Source organism: Ambystoma mexicanum, chromosome 3q, assembly GCF_040938575.1.
Source record: "Ambystoma mexicanum isolate Mex_15411 chromosome 3q, UKY_AmexF1_1, whole genome shotgun sequence".
NCBI lineage: Eukaryota > Metazoa > Chordata > Amphibia > Caudata > Ambystomatidae > Ambystoma > Ambystoma mexicanum.
In genome coordinates this window covers 914,935,112-914,957,084 of record NC_090926.1, presented here as the reverse complement: position 1 = coordinate 914,957,084, position 21,973 = coordinate 914,935,112, and the positions used below count along the sequence as shown (strand labels likewise).

General features: G+C 46.9%; 1 protein-coding gene across 4 annotated transcripts in view; it reads right to left on the bottom strand.

The window, feature by feature from the left end:
- Window positions 1–1,468: 1,468 nt before the first annotated feature.
- The window catches only part of AMZ2 (archaelysin family metallopeptidase 2), a 591,533-nt gene continuing 571,028 nt past the window's right edge, over window positions 1,469–21,973 (bottom strand). For 3 of the 4 annotated variants that reach the window (XM_069655060.1, XM_069655059.1, XM_069655058.1), the window contains 2 exons: window positions 13,797–13,973; window positions 1,469–5,550 (listed from right to left, as the gene is read on the bottom strand). In XM_069655060.1, the coding sequence (XP_069511161.1) occupies window positions 5,404–5,550; window positions 13,797–13,973 (324 nt within the window). In that variant the 3' untranslated portion in view covers window positions 1,469–5,403. The remainder of the gene's footprint in view (window positions 5,551–13,796; window positions 13,974–21,973) is intronic. The other variant, XM_069655062.1, reaches the window with a different exon arrangement.

The following is a 21,973-nucleotide window of genomic DNA, read 5'->3' as shown; positions in this document are numbered from 1 at the left end:
AGTTCTGGGAATTACATTTCAGGGGGATTGTCGGGGGTTCAGCAGCTTCCGCGGACACAGGACCTCTCAGCCTGACAAATGGTGGGCTTCCTCCAACAAACGTTGTTTAGCTAATTTGGATACAAGGTGTAAGGTTACTTTGTCCGTTCGCTGTTCCTCTGGGAATTCTATTACTACAAACATTTTTTGTTTGTGAGAATCTGATTAAAATCTTTAATTTGTTGGTAATAGGATACAGAAAACACTTTTTGGAAGGACTCTTGTCCAATAGGAGCGCATGTGGGTTACCCGCTGGAAAAAACAGTTTTCTTTATTGTTTAAAAGTAGGTGCCCCCTTAGGCCTGGGGCCAATACCCCTGTGCATCTGAAATATATGTGAAGTTAGTAGTTAAGGACACTGGGAGTTTAAATAAATACATAGACTGAAACTAGGCGCTTGCTCCTCCATCACAGTTTTTGGACATATCAAAAGGCAAACATGTTGTTTTATACGTCCATAATATCTTTCTAATCCCCTTCTTCAACCTGCCTTCTTTTTTTGGTTGTCTGCCCTTGTCTTCTTGTATTCACTTCTGTTGCTATTATCTACCTATCTCCATCTGCTCCCGTCAGTGTCGCTATGGGTAAATTCGCACATTTTGTCCAAAGTGGTCAGAGTACTTGGTTTTACACACACATTCCCATTTCTGGTGTTTGGGGTATGAGAGGGGCCAGTAGTGGTTGGGAAGGGTCATGGAGATTAACATGGACATTGACAGTCAATTGATGTGTAACCAAACAACACCCAGAGGCTCTGTGACCCTACTCACATCCCATATCCCTCCTATCTTTACTCCAATACAATAGTTTTGGTTATAGGTAGCTAAAAGTCAAAACTAAAAATGGATGTATCTCACTGTTTAAGCCTTTGACCACCTTTAGTCGTCATTTTCATACATTGGGCCTCATTAGGTGTTTGGCGGTAATACCGTTACCGGCACTTGATCTGGTGGAATTACTGCCAGATTACAAGTGCCGGTAAGGGAAGTAAATCCCCATTCCATGGAGTCCCATAGGACTCAAAGGGGGGATTTACCTGTATTACTGGTGCTGGTAATACTGGCTATTTTTGCTGCTGGGGTGGCGGATCTACCTCAAGCTCTTGGCTGGAGGTCATTCCAGCCAACCCACCGGGAAAATTTGAACTTTACCGACGCGTTAACCTGCCAGTAAACTGAATTACTGGCACGTTATTACTGCACCGGAAAACTCCTAATGAGGCCCAATAGCTTTGAAGTCCCGTCAGTGAAAGTTAATCAAGCAACATCTTTCGTTATTTGGAAAACACCATGAGCTGAGGCGCGGTATGCAAAAATGAAGCCACAAAATTGATTTATTCTTTTTTCACTCCTTCCTTTTCCTACAAAGAAATACCTATTTTTCTATCCTCAGATCCCTGTGCTCTAAAAGGTTTCACAGCACGAGGCCCTTTTTGTGTTGTATATATTTATTTCAAATGCATAAACGCAGCCCATCAGATGTATCATTTCATTACAGTTATAGAATGAACAACCAGCCACAGCAAACCAGAGTAGAAACCAGTTCAATGGCAACCCAAAATACGAGAAGAAACAAAACAAAGGAAACTAAGTAAATATGAATAAAAAAATACTACTGCAAAAAAAAGAAAAACAGTTATTGGTGGCACACAGAGGGATTGCAGAACTGTGAAACTTTTAAACCTGTTGGATACAATTGAGAACCTCATGAAGCCGCTTCGGAATTCCTCCACTCATTCCATCCACTGTGCAATCTCTTCGTCTGAGAGCAGGCTTTGTGCATCTTCCATACCGGGCCTTTTTTATTTTAAATACATGAAGTGAAAAGACGAAGAAGAAGAACGCCTGAAGGTGAGATGATAGGTTAGTACTAGGTGGGGAACCCCCTGAAAGCAAGTTGCTCATTTCGGCCCAGATGACTTTACTTCAGATGACTTTACTTCAGATGCAGATGCTGTGGGAGAGCAGCAACTCTCCTGCAAGGAGGTGCACATCTATTTACGTGTGCCCCAGAAAAGCCAACACGATTAGCAATTATCACTGGGAGTCAGTTATGAGACCTTCAACCAGGAGCATCTGCCGGTGCTTAGCAGAGTAGGTAAGTGGGCACTAGAAATTTGGAAATAGCCAGAAGAAAATAAGGTTTCCCACAATAGTCTTTCCGTCCGTTACTGCGAGAATAGCAATGTGTGGATCAAAATATGAAGGCCTCTGAGAAGAATTCTTCCCACAATGTAGAATTAAAGGCATTATTTAAGGAATAAATCACCAGTTCCATGCACTGTACTAGGTGGTAACAGTCCAGGCCTAAGTTAAAATATAGGGCCTTTAACAAGGACCCCCAGGCAATTGCCAGTTGGCATAAAATGTCAATGGTTGAATATTGCTATTTGCACACAGGTCTGCTAACCAGGTTGCTGACAACAATTATCTGTCTCAAATACCGTGCCATAGTGAGCACATGACCGGTTGATAGAGGGGAAGAAAACGCTCACCAAAGAGGACCACCATGGAAATGATAGACACAGCTCCAAGCAGAATCCCCCTTTACCTTTCCAAGGATGGCTCTGTAGGGTGCAGTGTCCGGAGAAGGCGATGCAGCGACTGTAGATTTAAATGGGACATGGGTGTTGGCAGAGTGGTGGGGCGAGGGCAGTGGGAGAGCACTAGCAGGGTGGGTGGTCAGCCGAGTCAAGCAGTGGGGCGGATGCAAGCAGTGTAGAGCTTCCCCAGAACCCAGGCATGGAAGGTTAGGTTCAGCCTGGGTTTTCAGCATGTGATTGGCTGCTGCAGCCACCCAGTGTGCTTATTTTTATTTTCGACAAGATGAGCGCATTTCCAACCATGTTGGTATTATATAATATTTCCTGGTGATTTAGATGGAAAACGAAAACAGGACTTTTCTTTTGCATGCTTAGAACAAGCCAGTCTGCATAGTTGCATATAAGATCCCATTATGCCAGGTAGACGTTTAAGTGAACATCAGTATCCGGCGAGGGACAATAAGATTGTTACAGCAATCTGATTGGTCCTTGCCGGGTCATTACCAGGCAGGGAAAGACTGAACGGCAGCAACTGATCCGAATGCAGCGTGTTCTTTTGTTTTCTTCCTCAGGGCGCCTTGGAAAGGGAGAAGGGACGACGTATAGTCCCTTCACCCCGATCCATGGCCGCCATGTTTTTTATTCTTCACATATCTTTTCAATGGTCCGCCATGGAAGGGGAGAAGGGACTACGTGTAGTCCTTTCTCCCCTTCCATGGGAGCCATTTTGTTTGTTCACCTTTTTTCCTTTACCTAGCAATGGTCGCCATGGAAAGGTAGAAGGGACTATGTGTAGCCCCTCCTCCCTGATCCTTGGCGGCCATTTGTCACAACTCGACAAACAAAATGCTATTAGTACCCTGGTACAATGTCCCGGGGTACTAATAGCTATAGAACCCTTGGAGGGGGGCATTACTGGTCTAGTGATGCCCCAGGGGCTATGTTAAAGCCCTTGCTTCTCTCGGTCTTGTAACCACCCCCCTGGGGGCATTACCAGACCAGTAATGCCCCCCTCCTCGGGTTCTATTGCTTCAATCATATATTTGTCTGCTATTTATCTATGGCAGGGGTGTGCAATCTGTATCTGTTCAGATGTTTTAGACTGCGACGCCCGTGAAACCTTACCATTGGCTATACTGTCTATGGCTGAATGGAGTTGTAGCTCACATCACATGGCTAGCCAAATGTTGCAGACCCCTGGTGTATGGGTTTGAGGATGCTGACATGGGGGTCCCCAGATGGAGCTTTAGGATAGTGTTCCCTGCTTGAGATATTCTCAAATACACAACACCACTACATGTCTAATGACAGCACAGTTTTGTGCAAAGCCAGATCTAATGCGTGACAATACTAGCACTGAGGCTTTTGCAGAGCTGTGGAAAACAGTAAGTACCGTTTAAACAATGGTGCCTATTTATCTAGGTTTTAGAACCACATATTTGCCAGGAAATTTAGTTTGACTTTCAGAGTGATAGCAAGTGTGGAATTTCGGAGAAAAACTTTTGTCCTGAAGCTCAAAAAATGCGGGTGCCTGTAATGATAACAATAGGAATTTCAGTGTCATAGGGCTTTCTCATACATTACGTCAATTCCTACCTCTATTTCCAAGAAACCTATTAACTGGCTGTATTTGTCAATTTTTTGACAGCTGCCACCAGTGAAGTAGCTGAATGAAAATAATAAACGGATTTAGCAGTGTGAATTCAGCAGATCCGTTGGTCTGGGAACCATTCCCAAATCAAGTTTTATATGGTATCTAATCGAAAAGTTGCCATCACAGAAGTAAATTAAATGATGATAGCTAATCGCATCCATGTTAAAGCGGGGAATCTTGATTGTTTTTGTATTTAGAACAAACCCTATCCTACTGTATCATTCCCTCTTACATTATTGTATCCTACTGTATTATTCCCTCTTAAATTATTGATACGTTTAATAGTGTGGCTTCCCGGGTCGTTTATTGTAGGTTTTGTAAACAAATGCTTGTGTTCAATATTAAAATATTCATCCCACATAGCGTCATATCTGGAGATTCCTCAATCCTATTGGGGATGAGGTCAGCATCCCAGAATGATGCAACAGCCAGCAGGCTACATTTTTCTAAAAGAACAGGTAATAACAGAGAATACAAAAAAGGGGCAAAAGCACATTCCAAAGAACAAATAACCCATACAGGCCCTCTATGAAGACATTCATCCATGTCATAGACACAAGTACTGTTTAAATGGTTGAAGTAAATAATGGTTTGCGTCTTGTGAGTTGATCGTGTGATGTTGAAGCTTCAATTTTGAAGAGTCAGTTGTGTCCCTTCAGTTTAGATGAAATTCACCACAGACTGATTTATAGTTTACGCCTTTGCACAACAAGACATCAGCAATGGTTAGAAAAAATGTAGATACTCAGCTAATCAATGTAACCAAGTTGCACGTTGTCATGAACCCGCATATGATGGGCAATGTTTCGGCAATAGTTGTGTTAGGGGTTAGGTTTTATCAACCTTCGATCACAAATGTAACTTTACTGGACAACTTTTTAAAGAGTCTCTCCGAAGGCAATGATAATAAAATTAATTTTACGGCATGAATGGGGACCAACCCCAAACAAAAACATATTTATATTACCATAAACCTGCAGTCTATCTCCTGTTTATGTAAACCTCCAACCAACCTATTGAGCCCCCAAACACTTTAATGGAAAAGTAATATTATTACACCGATCGAGATTGATCTCTGCCAGTCAAGGTATCTCTCTCGTCTGGGACATGTCCTGCGGAACGACCTGTGAAAGGAGTCCAATTTCCACTGTGGAATCGCACTCAGTAGTTAGGTCTGTAGCAGAGAAAGACACTTCTGGATCCAGTTGTGATGCTCCTTGAATTCTTCCACCGGTTTTTGTGTACACCCCTGGGCTCCATAACCGGTTTCAGAGTTTGCTTCAGCAACACCTTCATCGATCCAGCGTAGCAAAGCCTACAAAATATATGTGCAGATATGCTATTAGAGATATGGCATTCCAGATCATTGCAGACGCAAATGGCATGCTAACTTATTAGCCACCTTTAATAATTGAAAAAGATAATACTGGAAGTATTTGAGGCAGTTCAAAGTTAATGTATATTTATAATGGCGAAGCAGTACATTCAATATGTCCATTGAGGCAATGTAATCATCATTGTAAACTGTGGCAGACCCATGGAAATGGGGAGTTATATCCGTCCTAGCATATAGGAGAGTTAAAGCATTCTTATCATAAAGGTAGGACCATCATGTCACCCCCCTGTCACCTTGCTCGCTAGACACAGTCCAACCTCTGCTCCCCAGCAGTACAGCTGTACCCCTCCTCTGTGTCCCTCTGTATCCTACCCCTGCTGTATATCCGCTCTGTTGTTACCTCTGAAAAGTGCTCAATTGTGTATCTGTAGTGTTATATACCTCTGTAAAGCGCTCCGTTGCTTCACAAATCTAGGTCTGCGTTCAATAAATACCATAATAATAATAAAAAGGTTGTGACTCTCCATTTATAATGAGGAGTAGTGGCAATGCAATCCTACTGGGCAGACACTGTCCATTTAGTATGGTTGACCTGGACATCCATTTATTACTGCATAGTTGCAGGGCAGTTATAATGAGGAGACTTGGCAGTCCCTTTACAGTGCCATGCCGGTAGAGCAGAGTCATGGGTGGCAGTTCATTTAGAATGGTAATATGTGGCATTTCACTAAGAAATGACAGAATGGCCATTTACAGCAGTCAATTCATAGAGGAGAGTGCTGGCAACATGCATAAATCACATTCAGTCATTGTGACTGTCAGAGCTGTAACAAAAAGGGGACGATGCAAGAATTCCCTAATAGCAGGCCTATGCAGAATTATAACAAAGTTACTCACTGTATGGACTACCTTACTCCTAGTCCATAGTCCCCTTTCCTCCATACTTTTAGGACATTCCGTCCTGTGGGACGGGACCGGAGCACTTTTGTAAAAAAGCATAAAATTGAAAATGTGTCCTCTTTTTACGCGGGGTGCTGCACGCGGCCATAACCCCGCCCTCCTTAGCTCCGCCCGCGCATCGCCCTTCAGTCCTTTTCTATCACCAGGTCTGAGACCATTTAAGCAATAATAGAGGATAATTATTAGAGGGGACGGCGGGCGGGCGTATGGAGGAAAGGTGACTATGGACTAGGAGTAAGGTAGTCACTACAGTGAGCACCTTTGTTATACTCTTACGTCCCGTCCCCTTTCCTCCATACTTTTGGGTGATTACCAAGCACTCCTCACAGGAAATATGGGTGGATGGAACCTTCTTACTGAAAAAGAACAGCCTGGCCGAATTGAGCATCGGCTCTGGAGCCCAGGTCTAAGCAGTAACGCTGGTTTTGTACGATCGGACCGAAAACAAAAGGTCGGACCATAAAAAACGACCGAAAAATGCTACCACCAAAGGTTCGAACACCAAAAGTTCAAACCTTTGGTGGTAGCATTGCAGGTAAGCACCCGCAACAGCACGCTCACTATACTGTGTGGCATAGTTAGCGGGGTGTTGCGGGGGACAACCCCGCAGCACACCCGCAAAAGAAAAAAAATGGGGCTGCAGGGTTGTCCCCCGCACCATCCCGCTCACTATACTTTACAGTATAGTGAGCATGGGTTGCGGGGGAAACCCCTGAAGCCCAGTAATATGTAAGTGTGTTCGCATGAGAAAGGTGCAAACTTTTGGTAGTTCGCACCTTTGTCATGCGAAGATTCCGACCGCAGCAAAATCAGCCGTGGTCGGATCACTTGTAATCAGAAATGCTTACCAAAAGCTGGTGGGAAAGCCTAGGTAGCTGATTTGGCAATGGTTTGATGTGCTTACAGAGCGACTAATAGTTAGAAGGCAACGAGGGGAAAGCATAAGCTTTCATGTTGACCCACAAGTTGCAAAGAGGACCACCTCTAGCATGCCCCATTGTTGGAAAAGTTGGAGATGATATTGCTGTTCATCTCACTCGTAACCGATGCCGACTGATGACTGAATTAATATGTGGTCACATTGAGGTGACCCGGGATGTGTGGAGCCTGGAGCCAAACCATATACTGGATGGCCCAGCCCAAATTTGTATGACAAAATCCACAAGGAGAGGAGAGACTGTGACGCCCTGCTTGTTGATGTAAAACCTCGCTCTAAGGGAGGTATACAAAATGGCCACCATGGCCCGCGGGGGTTGGGCCGCCATTATCACACACCAAGGGCGAACTGCATCACAGGAGCAAGTGAAGCAATAGTCTCCCCAGGGAAGTCAGGGGCCTTACGTGCAATCCTAGCCTTGAAACAAGGAACCTTGGCCGAGCCGATACTGGCAGATCAAGGGTGTTTACTCGATATGTCAGGGGCTTCCCCAGAATTAGCCTCTAGAGGAGGATCCACGGCATAACTGGTATTGGAAGGTCTGTAGTATGCGACAGACTTCTTTTGACCCCTCAACAGAACTGGTATCACCACGGTCGCGCGCGCGGAAATGCTTAGGGATATACCTTACAGCCAGGACCCTCGATGAGGGACTCTCAATTCTGTTGGTGACCGATTTAGCCCCAAACAGGGGTACCTCAGGTTTAACCCTGGTCTTATAGCCACCTCGAGCCAAGACTCGGTACAGCTAGCTCCAGATGGAAAAGCCTCAGGGTGAACCCTATTATCAAAAGCCACAGCAGAACTGGGATCAGCCTTAGCCCCAAATGGGGAACCTTGGAAGAAGATTCGGCATTGGGGGACTGCTGCAGGGCCCCTCAGAGGAGTTTCCCGTGCGTCTCGCTGAGCCGAGACCAAAAGGAGTACCCGAAACTGAAGTGTTCTGCTTCCACGAGAACCGCAGATATTTCATATGCGGGCTCCAGAGAACTGCAGATATTTCATATGCGGGTTCCAGAGAACCGCAGGTATTTCATATGCGAGCTCCAGTCAGAATGTCATTTACGCATCCTGGAAGAACACCACACTGAGCCAATCGCCCATCTGAAGAAATGACTTTATTTGGCAGGGCGTGATGAACTTGAATTTCTCTTGGAAAGATCAAAGATAGTGCGCAAGCCAGCCTGGTTGAGCACTGTGAAAGGACAGCAGTACTAGCCCCTCCCTTGCTCCATGAGGGGAACAGGTTCCCCCGCTCTGAGTTATAGAAGTTTCTGTACCTCTGCTCTGAGGGAGAGCATCCCGATCTGTCGGAAGAGAGGTTTGAAGGTTTGGGTAGTAGGAAAGGGCAAGCGAAAACCTGCCTAAACGATGGACAAACCCCACCAGTCTGGGTGATGGTTTACCATGCCTCCAGATGAGACGAGATTCGTCCCTCCACTTAAGTGTAGTGTGACCGACAAAAAATATAATTTGGTGATTTGTCGGCAGGGAGATTACCTGTCCCTGTGGAGGAGGCTGGTGGCTGAGAGAAAAACAACAACCAACTTTCTGCTGCTGCTTAAGGCCGGGCTACCAACAGGAGTTTCAGATCGTCTTGCACGGTGACCCTGAAAACCCCCTGATCCCAGAGAAGGACTGAGTCTAGGACCCTGACCTCTGTGTCCAAGGGGCCTTAGCTGAAGCTGCCGCCAGGACTGACAAACGGGTCTTTGTTGTCCACACAACATGGAAAACTGCTCAGCCCCAAAAGGAACGCTCCCAGCACCAGTGGTCATGAAAGTTGGTGTAAGGGAGGTATCCAAAATGGCTGCTGTGGACCAAGGAGGTTGGGCCGCCATTTAGTCAACACCTGAAAAGAACTGCGTCATAGGAGAAAATGAGGCAACTGTCCCCTCAGGGGAGTCAGGAGACTTAAGAAACACTTAGCCTTGAAACTAAGATCCTCGGCTGAGCTGGTGCTGGCAGAACTAGGATGTTTAGTGGACATCCTAGGAGCTGACCCAGAAGTAACCTCCAATGGAGGAACCTCAGCAGAGCCGGTACTGGAAGGTCTGTTGCTGATCACCTTCTTTGCTCCCTTGACAGAATCGGTACAACCACAACCCCGAGCGTGGGACGGTTGAGGAATATACCCTACCGACAGGACCCTAAGAGGATCCCTCGACTCCGTCTGTACTGTATTTAGAGGAACCCTGAGTTTTAACCCGGGACATACAGCTCCCTCAAGAGGGGCCTCGAGCCGTGGCTCGGTGTGACAAGCACCAGAAACTGAGACCCGTATCAGTGTGGAAAGCTCCAGAAATGGAGACCTCAGGGTGAACCCCGGTATCCAGAGCCACAGACGAACTAAGCTGAACCTTCGCACCCAAATGGTGAACCTCGGAACCATGTCCGGTTTTGGCAGGTCCTCTGAGGCACCCTCAGAGAATACTCTGGTACGCCTATTAGGCCTTTGAGGCACCTCAGGGGAATCCCTGGTAACAGAGCTACACAAGCCCCTCCCGGTCATGGAATGCTCTCACCGAGTGGGGCTGCTCATCGCCGTCCTCATCCGCTTAAGGCTCATCCCAACGAGGCGGGAACAGAAGACTGGTCTTCCATGCCTACCGCCTCAGGTTTTAAAAGAAAAACCGAATTGGAGCAGCCGGGGCGGAACAGGAGTGAAAAGACGCTTAAAATACATCCTAATAGGGTCAGAGTGCATGAGCATCTGAAACTTTGCCAAAACTTACCTCAGCCAAGGGCTTAGGTGTCGAAGAGGAAGAAACCACTCGTAAGGGACCTACCCCCCGAACACAGGGAGGATGGTTGCCAGGAGGGTCCACCACCAGCCGGGTCCACATAGACCAGTGGAGCAAAGCAGGAGGGAGCGAGACAGTATGAGGCAGCGGAGCCCATGCACGCCGGTCAAAGAAGGGCGGAACGGGTTACAATTGCCGAAAGGAATGCTCCCAGCACCACACATTGCGAACGTAGGTGTAAGGGAGGTATCCAAAATGGCCACCGTATGCCACGCAGGTTGAGCCGCCATTTTGTCGCCACCTGAAGAGAACTGCGTGACATGCGTAGCTGAGTCAATTGCCTCCCCAGGAGAGTCGGGGGACTTAATTAACACTTTAGCCTTACAAGGATCCTCGGCAGAGCCAGTACTGGGTGGTCTCGGATGTTTAGTCGACATCTTCGAACCAGTTTCAAAATTAGCCTCCAACAGAGGAACCTCGGACAAGCTGGTACCAGAGAGAATGCAGTCCGTGACCCCCCTCTTTGCCCCCTCGACAGAACCGGTACCACCATGACCCTGAGCGTGGGACGGTTGAGGACAATACCTCACTGACAAGACCCTCAGAGAAGACCTCTCAGATCTGTCGATATAGACTTTAGCCTCCACAAGAGGAACCTCAGGTTTCAACCTGGTACGTAAAGCTCCCTTTAAAGGAGCCTCGAGTCGGGACTCGGTACAGACTTTAGCCTCCACAAGAGGAACCTCAGGTTTCAACCGGGTACGTAAAGCTCCCTTTAAAGGAGCCTTGAGTCAGGACTCGGTACAGACTTTAGCCTCCACAAGAGGAACCTCAGGTTTCAACCGGGTACGTAAAGCTCCCTTTAAAGGAGCCTTGAGTCAGGACTCGGTACAGACTTTAGCCTCCACAAGAGGAACATCAGGTTTCAACCTGGTTACAGCGGGGAAAGCTCCAGAGACTGAGACCTCAGGGTGAAACCTGGTATCCCAGCACCCAGCCGTACTGGGCTTAACTTTAACACAGTGATGGTGAACCTCGGAACAATGTCTGGTACTGGCCGATCTCCGGTACGCCTGTTAGGCCCTTGGGGAACCTCAGGGGAAAACCTGGTGACAGAGCTACAAGAAAGGCTGTTATGGGGTCAGAGTGCATAAGTCTCTGAAACTTCCCGAAAAAGACATCCTCTGATGAAGAGGCTGCCAGGAAGCGAGACCGAATGTGGTAGTGCCATCCGAGCATGCCAGACATAGGAAGGGTGGAACGGATTCACACTGTTGCGTGAAAAAGGTTGTCCATCGAAAAGAAGATTCCAAGCATCGTCGATAGCGTGGGTTTGAGGAAAGAATCCAAAATGGCCACCATAGACTACACAGGAAGGCCCGCCATTTTGTGAACATCTGAGGAGAACTGTGTCATATGTGTAGATGAGGCAGTTGACTCCACAGATTGGTCAAGGGACTTGACTGAAAATGTTAGCTTTGACACAAGAATCGGCAGAGCCAGTACTATGGGGCCTTCGATGTTTACTGGGCATCATGTGCCTTGAATTAGCCTCCAAAGGAGGAACCTCGACAATGCCGGTAATAGAGGAGTTACGGTCGACGGCCTCTCCCTGTGCCCCCTCAACAGAACCGGTGACTCTGTGAGCGCGGTAAAGTTGAGGAATCCACCTCACAGACAAGACCTTAACAAGCCTCTTAGTTCTGTTGGTACAAACCTTAACCTTGTTAAGAGGAACCTCGGAACAGAATCCGGTCTTAATAGCTCCCCCGAGAGGGGCCTCAAACCGTGGCTCGGTACAGAAAGCCTCAACAGAAGCCTCAGGGCACACCCCGGTGACTGTGTGGAAAGCTCCTGACAAGGAGACCTCTGAGCGAACTCCGGTACCCAACGCCTCAGCACGACTATGCTGGCTATTAGCACTTGATCGTTGAACCTCGGGTCGTGATCCGGTATAGGCAGGCCCCTCGCGGAAACCCTCGGAGAAAACCCCTGGTATGCATATTAGGCCTGTGAGGCACCTCAGAGAAAACCCTGGTAGCAGAGCTTTTGAAGCCCCTCCTGGACCTGGAGGACCCCTGGAAGGAGTCCCCCGGTCGGGGTGCCCTGAAAAGTAAGGAACTTACCGGGCGTCTCTTCTTTCCGATCGATGAAGAGTTGAAAATGCGATGGAGGACCCTTCTGGAAGATCTCCTCCCACCGACGAAGATGATGCTGAAGTGCCCGGACCGAAAGGGAGAAGAAAAACGAGTCCCAACAGTGATCTGGTCCCAGACACTCCAAGCAGAGGGAATGGGGATCCGGCCCTAGCGAGCGACGTTCGCAAGAGGAATAAGTGACAAATCCCAAACGATCCGGCATAGACGGAGGACTATGCGACTGCAGAACCGGAGCAGGAGAGAAGGACAACGGGAAGAAAAAGGTCTCCCCAGTGATGCTAGTGCGTGTAGCGCGAACCGCGCTTTGGAGAAAAGGACTGAAGGGCGATGCGTGGGCCGGAGCTAAGGAGGGTGGGGTTATGACCGCGTGCGGTACCCCACGTAAAAAGAGAAGAAAGACACATTTTCAATTTGAAGCTTTTTTTTACAAAAGTGCTCCGGTCATGTCCCACAGGACGGAATGTCCCAAAAGTAAGGAGGAAAGGGGATGGGAACGATGAGTAAGAGCTTTACATACACTTACATTTCCTCCACTACCTCTGGCCACTTTGCCCTTGTAATCCTTGTGCCACTGAAGCCCTATGTCACAGAGGCAACATACCCTTTTCCTAAAGGCACCAGGCACTGGGTTAATAGCCTATGGGTTAAGAGCTTGCAAATGAATCGGGGCATGGCTGCATTTTGCAGGTTTGGATATGGCTGTGCTAGGCCCCTCATCTCTTCAAGGTTTACAACTTGCATACCATTAAATTAGGTAGGAATGACAGCCAGACTCTGGCTAAAGCACTATAAATACACCTGACATGTTTATTAGAAAAGAATAAGCAACACAAAATGGCAGAGAGATTATGAATACTTCTGCACACTGTAGTGATCTGCCCTACAGGTAAATTGAGGCAGGTGGGACAGAAGCAGTGGAGGTCAGTGTAGTATAAAATGAAAGATTCGACGAAGAAAGAAAACAGGTAACATAGTCCATAATGTACAACCACCAGATACGATATCTACTCCCATTTCCACCGTCACTCTTGGAACCCCCTGTCACACACAGCTGACCACAACCACATTAACACGCTCTCCCATACATTAATTGGCTGGATACCATGTCACATAGAGCGAAAGAACATACACCATACCGAGAAAAGCAGAGAGTACCATCAAAGCTTAGAAGCTCTAAGAATAAGACAAGTTGCTTTTAGGCCATCGTGGTAAGTGACTGAGTGAGCAAAGCACACACCACCACCTTTCCACACCCAGAGATCAGCAATTCCAATTCACCTTGTGTAACACTACTCCAAACTTAAAATAGGGTGAAGTGTGGTCATAGCCTCGATGATCAGTGAGTGAAGCAAGGGACTGCAAACCAAATCAAATACATCTAAACAAATCAGCACTTAAGTTACATTGCAGGACAGCAAGCCCTACCTTGTATCTCTCGGCAATATTAAAACCAATGGCACTCTGCAGTTTGCGCAAACAGATGGGGCAGAGCTCGAGTGGACGGCGATCAGACTCCTCAAGGTGGTTGGAGCCCTGCATCACACACTGCAACCACTGGCAGTGACGGAGCCCAAAGATGTGCCCAATCTCATGGGTCAGCGTCTGAAATACAAAATCAAGACCTTCTGCGTGACTGCGTGACCTTGGACGATGAGGTGAGCGCAACATCTGAAGGATCTAAATTAACTGGTATATGGGTGCTTGAATAATAAGTGGCGCTTTTATCTAAATCATTGGTACTCATATCATCAATCCCAGAAGAATGAATGGCTACGTCTGCCCTACTGGGATTCACATCTGTAGATTACCCAGAGCATAGCAGGTTTTCAAGCAGCTGAGATGCCTCACCAGAAGACAAATGCAGCATTATTGTCCTAGACATTGTTATGGCTCGGATGCTAACATCAGCAGCTATTGGATCTTGAGCTCTGCCTCCAAGAAGATAACTACATTTGAGTTACCAGAATATAATATAAAACTGAAGATGTAAATCTCTTCAAATAAAAAACAATATGATAAAAGAAAGTCACAAAGGAGGCTCCAGTTGGTAAAGGGATAAAAGAAATATTCTTTTGGCAGTGGTGGGTGGGAGTGAGAATAGTGGGCAGGTGGATGCTGTGGAATGACTTTCCACATTTCACTTCACAGCCTCACTGAAGCGGCTTGTGCTTTCGTCTGTTCTCATGAGCAGTGGATGGCTAGGGCTTGTTACAGTTGTATCAATTTCTGAACACAAGTATAGATACCGCTTTTGCTGTCTACCAATCCTATTGGAATATATTTTCCAACAGTTACAATTATTACGCGATGCACTTGTGCAAGATCATTTACGTTTTAACAACTATGTTGTAGAACCTACTCGCCAATACGTGTTTCTCGCTTACCGGGTTTCTTTACTGTGACCCAAACCCTCACTTTTATCAAGGCTTCAATTGTTAGGCTGGGGTGTAACCAGTTTAGAGTTTCCTTATTTGTATTCCTCATTACTATTGGTTAATCTTGTTATGTATATACTCCTATGTACTTCCTATATGAGCTTGTTGATCATCTTGTAATTTGCTTTACTGGAAACCAATCTCTACTATTTCGTGTAATTCCTTCCTTTGATTCACGTTTGTGTGGTTGTGATTCAATGTAAGGTTCTTATTGACTTTTTAAGATGTTATGGGGCAGACGATTAACCTTAATTTGCCTTCAATTGAAATGAAAAAAAAAACACTCAAATTCAGGTGCAACGGTCAGCAAGGCTATTAGAACTTGTTCTCGCCATACCCTCTGCATGGTCACAGGAATGGCATTGCATATATTCATTTGGGAATCATGTTCTACCTTCCCATGGTTTTCAACCATTAGGATGTGCATTTTTGTTACTAGATGCAAACTAGGCCCGTTGTCCGATATACTAGGTGAAGTACCACAGGCTATATCCAAGGGTGCAGTACTACAGGATGTTACTAGAGATCACTGGAAAATGATCTAATGACTCTAATATCTGATGAAGAAGCGTACACTACCACTATCGGTCTTAAGTGCACTATTGGAGTATTCAACATTATTCAAATTAATGCAATTAATTAAAACGTTGAGCTAACTAACATGGAAACCAGGTTCTTGAAAATAATGATTATGGCTCTTTGGGCTGTGTTTTGTGCTGGGTCTCAAAATCAAATCAACATAAATATTCTGTGGTGCTAATGTTTTTCCTTGGCCATTTGTTTCCTCATTTCCTGTGGGAACTGTGGGTACTTGTATGCCATGCGTGAAACTGACAAGAATGAAGCTGCCACCCTATAAGGAATACACAACTGAGCAGCCACCTTATCCTATGCCTAAAAAAAGAACAACCATCTCACAAATGCTCTTTATTCACTGAACTGTATATCAGTCCAACAATTAACCACCTTTAAAGTCCTCTGCATCGCCTGGATCTCGTGTGTTCTTGTGGTGTCAAATACCGCCTCAGAAAATGCAGCAAATGGACCCAGTGGAGGAATCCACAATCGGCTACCCACAAGAACTTTTGACTTTTAGGGTTCTGTCTAAAAAAGGCCAGAGGAAAATGTCTTGCAGTTAAAGGTACTGAACTCTGGAACAATAGTGATTCATCCTCCCTATACCCACCATTCTTACTCCTATTACCCGCATTCCCACCCTTGAACTCTCTCTGACATATTCTGCATATATGTGGTACATTACACAACAATAAATAAATGAATTTCATGGACAATGCAAGGCAGGGCAAGTTATGGTTGCTTGCCAATCATGACTCGCATTTTTTCCAGCGTGTTTGTAGTTTTTTGTATTGCAATCTGACAGTTTCATAGATGTGACCATATCAGGGCGGGGCATAGGGAGGCTCTCAACCTAAAGCACCAAGAAATAATAGTGGGAGACCAGAACCACCGCTTCCAGAATGCAAATGCCTCGAAATCCCACTAGATCTGCAGGGCAAATTCCTTAGCTTACATACTCGACCTAAGAGAAATGCATTCGTCCCATGGTGACAAGAGACAACATATTTACCAGTGGTTTCTGTAAAATGGTGCGCGGCATCATAAGTACACTTCATAATTGTTGCAATGCTGCAACACAAAGGCCAGCCATGCACAGTGAAACTTGTGCTTGCCATGTACTGCAAACAAAATGTATTTGCAGTAAATGACAAACAAATGTTTCAAATATTGCCTTACTTGCCAGCAAGGTCAAGTACCATCCAAATAGTACTCGACTGTCAACAAATCTCCTCGCCAATGCGAGTGGGCAGGTAGATTTTGCGAGCACCGATGTTCTTGAACACAACATGTAAAACTCGGCCCGGAGAAAAGGGAATGGAGTCTTGACCAGAAATGTAATGAATTGGAATGTCCCTTCCCAAAAGGAATGTGGCACGTCACACCCAGCAAACCAACTCAAAAGTGACTGTATGGTAATAGGTGGGTAACAGCAAAATGGCTGAGAAAGTGACTGCACAGGAACAGGAGAGACTCAGAAATCCTCCCCAACTCCAGCTAGAAGCAAAACACACTGAGGCTTGGAGAGAGGCCCAGGAAAAACAAGCAACCTGAGACTGCACAAGTATGGAGACTAAAAAGGGAGCTGGCCAAAAACCTTCTTAAAGACGTGTTGGGGTTATCCCAGCCCCCAGGGGAAAAACGCAACTAGTGATTAGCCAAGGAGAACAGCTGACTTTTTCGGGTGAGTTCAGGAGCAGAGGAGTTGGACCAAGACACCAGCGAGTAGTGTATATCAGGCCGGGAGAATAGCACTGGGGCAAGTTGTTTGTCTCGGCAGCAAGACAGCACAGAGCAACACAGGTTTGAATCCTGGTCCTGCGCTTAGAGACTGGCGCATTATAAAAAAAGAAAATAACAATGAATTATATCAAGTGAAGAAGGAGATGTAGGGGACTATTGGAGTATAGAGAGCTGGGTAAGGTGCTGGGTCTGAGAGGGTGGTACCAATTGAGGGGGTAGCAAAGACTAGAGTCAGGTGTAGTGGTGGAAGTGAGGAGTGTTTGATAAGTGTTGCTGTCTGAGACAGGAGAGAGGAGAGAGTCAGGGCAGCAAGAACAGGGGATGGAGTATGTGGAGAGAGAGGCAGAGATAGAGGGAGAGAGGTAAAACCAGGAAGCAGAGCATAGAGAGACGCAAGAGACCAGTTGGAGGGTGGAGACTGTAGAAGTGAGAGAGACCAGTAAGATCAGTGGAAGGAGAGTGTGGGAAGAGACAGGAGACTGAAGGAGAGGGAGGGATGCATGAGAGGACAAAGGAGAGTGAAGAGAATCTGTGGAGCTAACCATTGAAAGAAAAAACACAGAACAATCAGGCAATCCATCAGGTCCCTGGGGAAGTCATTGAGGGGGAGGATTAGATATGGGTGCAGTGTTTAGACCCTCCTCTCCCTTTAAGATAAGTGATAGAACCAGATAGTAGGGGTCACATGGCAGTATTCTTATCAGTATTCAGGGAATCATTGTGAGTGAGTAGGGAAGCATTGGAGAGGGAGGTGGGAGAACATTTGGAGGTTGATGTAAGCTACAGGGACCACCCACAATATGTGAACCCCTAATTGATTTGCAAAACACCTGCTTTCTTCGAATAAAAAGTGAAAAGGACTCATTGTTGTGAGATTCTTGGAGCCAAGTGTCACAGGTGGTGTCATACTAGGATTATTTAGGCTCTGATGCAGAGGCGGTCCACACGGGGGAAATCAGAGGTAGACACATCCCCTAGGAAATGACAGAGGACCATTTGAAAGCAGGCATGTCCTGGATCGTGGTAGTTATTGAACCCCTTCATAGGGAAGTCTAGGAACTGGGGATGGAATTTCTCAATTAAGGGATTGCATCTGAAGAGTCAGGTGATGCCTGGAGATCAGGTTTGGATGGAACCCCAGAAGAACATGCAGGCATGGGAGAGGATCTGAAATCCAACCTTGTGGAACAGAATAGGGAGGCCTGGGAACACACAAGAGGGTCAGAGAAGACCCAAGCCAGTGGGAGTGGCTTGCAACAAATCCCTGGCAAACCTGCCTACCAGCAGTGGTGAGACCTCAGACTCTGTAATGAGAAAGGGGAAGAGTGAAGGGTCCCATTCGAGCAGCTGAGCAATCCAGATGAGAGCCATCGCCCCAAGGGCACAGAACCTTCCTCGGCAGCCACTGAAAACATACTGAGGGCCTTGGTGTATGGACAATTTACTATGAGCCACCAACACCGGAAGATGCTAATGGCCCTTCGCTGTGCTCTTGAGGAGATACCACAGCAAAAACTGGGGAATGAAAAAGCCCCACCAACTTTGTCAATTCCGAGAGAGTCGCTGAGACATCCAGGTGGCACAGAGGCTGTTGGGTTTGCTACAAAGTGCCACTCCTTACAGGGAAGAGGCTCAACATGCTTTCCAGGCCGTTAACCTTGACGGTAAAACTCCACAAGAGTAAATAAAAAATGGTGTTCCGGAAGGATGGGGCATGACCAAGAACATTATCGACTGTGATTGAGAAATCTTAATCTAAGCCAGGGGTAGACCCCTAGACAACTGTCATTCCGAGACCAGGATCTGATGACAAAAACCTGGGGCTGAACATATTCGAACATATTCGAAGAAGTCAAGAAAATGTTCATACTGGAGCAGGTCAGACTCTTTGCATCCATATCTACAGATGTTGGTGTACCAGCTCCACGAAACACAGTGAAAGAAGCTATTCAAACGCATAATGCCTACCAGCAAGCCATGTCCCAGCGAGATCCCTAGCAAACCAGGAGAGGCAAAATCCCTGCCACAAGTGAAAGAAGGAAGTCCTACAGTTCAGAAATCCATCCCTTTATAAACCACAACTCAGATAAAACTGATTTCCCCACTCACGAGGACCGGTTCAGAACTCTGATAGTTCACCGAATGGAGATGGGAATCCGCCTGTATGTCTGTACGAAGCATGGCCACATTGTTAGGTTCTGCCCAGAGCAATGAAGAGAGGAACCCATGGAGACAGTACTGTTGCAAACCAAGCCTAAAGAGTAGGTCCCTACAGAGGTGGCCCCGGAGTAGGAGAGAAAATTGGGCCGACCAGGATACCTCCCCAAACCGTTTTCTGAAGAGGATGAACCTCCCGAGGCAAAACCATGGGCAGTTTACTCAATGTGAGGAGAAGACATGACATTTCATATGCCGGAGAGCATACAAGCATAAGGTAGCTCCACAACAACCGGACATAGAAAATACAACCTGCTAGGGGAAAAGTGTAGGTCCACCCTTTTCCGAGCTTTCTTTTGTATACAAAAAGGAAAATGGCAGCCAGAAATTATGCAAGTTTGGCATGTGCCTCTTCCCTCTGAGGACTGCCCCCCGGGATCTATCCAGCCCTCTGTCTACAAGGTCATTAAAGTCATCGCCCATGATTGTAATCCCTGCCCCATGCGCTGCCAGCATAGTCTGTATCTCCCCCAAAATATTGGCTTGTAATGGCAGAGGTGCATAGACAATGATAATTAGGACTGATTCTCCCCACAGTTCGCTTATGATCCCCCCATAACGACCCCCTCCATCTCTTGCCACTTTGTTGAGCTGCAAGGGTATGGATTTGTGCACCATTATTGCCACACCCCAAGACCCTCTATGATAGCCTGCATGCTCCACCACATTGTACTGCCCTTTCTCCGCCACCGGCACATCGACCCCATCAGATGGGTTTCCTGTAGTAGGATTAACTCCACTTTCTGATCCCTAATGTAAGGCATCTAAGTTACCTACATTCTGCCCCCATCCCATTTGTTGTGTGACCGACCAGGATCATCAGCCTGGCCATTATATGGAGTCAGTTTGCTAGCGGTCATCCCCCATTCTGCTATGAACATCTAACTTGCCCCTCCAACATTCCCCAGCCTCCCCCAAACCTTCTGTGAACTTCCCCCCATCCCACCCTATACTCTTCCCAAAGCAGAAGCATCTGTTGACCCATGAACTTATTACTGATCCTCTTCTCCACAGCAGAAACTGGGATCTAAGGTGGAGGGCTCTGAGTATTGGTCGCTCTGCTCCTACTCCCACACTTCAGCCACGTTCAGTCATGTTACATTACTGCTTGGAGCCCAGTGAATAGAAAAAGGCTTAGATTACATGTCTGGTCCCCAGGTCAGGTCGCCTTATGGTGCCAGTCAACGACTGTCTGTGGGCCCCATGCTTCCCGTGGTCCTTGCTATGGGTAGACCAGCACGGGTCTTCTTTGGTGCCAGCTGTACCAGTCGGTCCTCTGGCTGGCAGGTGATCATTTCAGCCCAGTCCCAGGCCTCAGAAGGTTTGGTAAAAAAAGCACACTCCCTGTGGGGCACAGACACGCCTGGTGGCCGGGTACATCATTGCGTACTTGAAACCCTTCTCCCTGAGCTTCCTCTTCGCTGTGTTGAAGGATTGTCTTGCATGTTGAACCGCCTTAGTAAAGTCCAGGTACAGAGCCACCCCTGAACCATTGTGCTCCAAGGGCCCCTTCTTTCATGCCACCTGGAGGATGATGCCCCTGTCCTGATAATTAAGCAGTTTGGCCATCAGTTGTCTGGGTAGGGCCCCTGGGCGCTGTTCTCTTCCCGGGACCCGGTGCACCTGCTTCAAGAAAAATCATGACTGGCCCTGGGACCCCCATCCACTCCTGTTACCTTTGCAAAGCTCAGTGCTCGCAAAAGACCATAATCAGTGCTACAAGCCTTAAACATAACCATAACCATAACCACAAATCCCTCCCGCTACCCAACAAACAATACCCACCCTACAATTCTCAATCCTTAGAAGCATCAGTTGCCCCAACAATAGTTTTGCCAACTCTAGGCTCCCACTATTTAACCCACAAACAATAAACTGAAAAATGTCACTCCCTTCTGAGTCCCCATGGCAGTGATTAAAAATTTAAATAATCAATATAGACTGCGTGGTACTTTATCCCCATGATACTCATCCTTCCCCTTAGGTACAGCGCGCCTCCAACTCTCCCTTGTCTTCCTCCAGTTCTTGGGTTATCCTCTGCAACAATTAATCTTCCAGCTAATTTCCTGCTTGAACCTCCCTCTCCCTCCCCATCTGCTGTCACACTTGCCCCAAGATGACCAGTTTCGTCATGGGTACTCTTGGGACCAGAATCATTCTGCCGCAATTTCCTCCCAGCCCAACATCCCCTTGGTGTATAAAAAAACATGTTTTCCCATTAAACATAGTTTTGAGAATGGCTGTGAGGGGAATCAGCCAAAATGACCGATAAAAAATGAGCAAATGGGTGATTTGGGCTAATTTCGGCTGTTCGAAAATTCCGAACGGCCAAACAAAATTTCGACCAGATCCGACATTCAGTGGGCACCCCCAGGCTGCAGGGGTGTCCCCCGCACCCTTGCTCACTATATTGTGAGCGGGGGTTGCGGTGGTGTCCCCCGCAGCTGTCCCGAAAACATGTTTTTTTTTTTTTTAAAGGAAAGGACCCTGCGGCGCTGGTTCCCGATCACGGAAGTGAAAGGAAACAGGTATCGCAGGGCCACAGAGTCAGAAGCAAGGCAAGTAGGGGAGTGGGGGTGTGTTGGGGTGGGGGTGTGTTTAGGGGTGCAGGCCAAGTCAGAAATGTTCAGG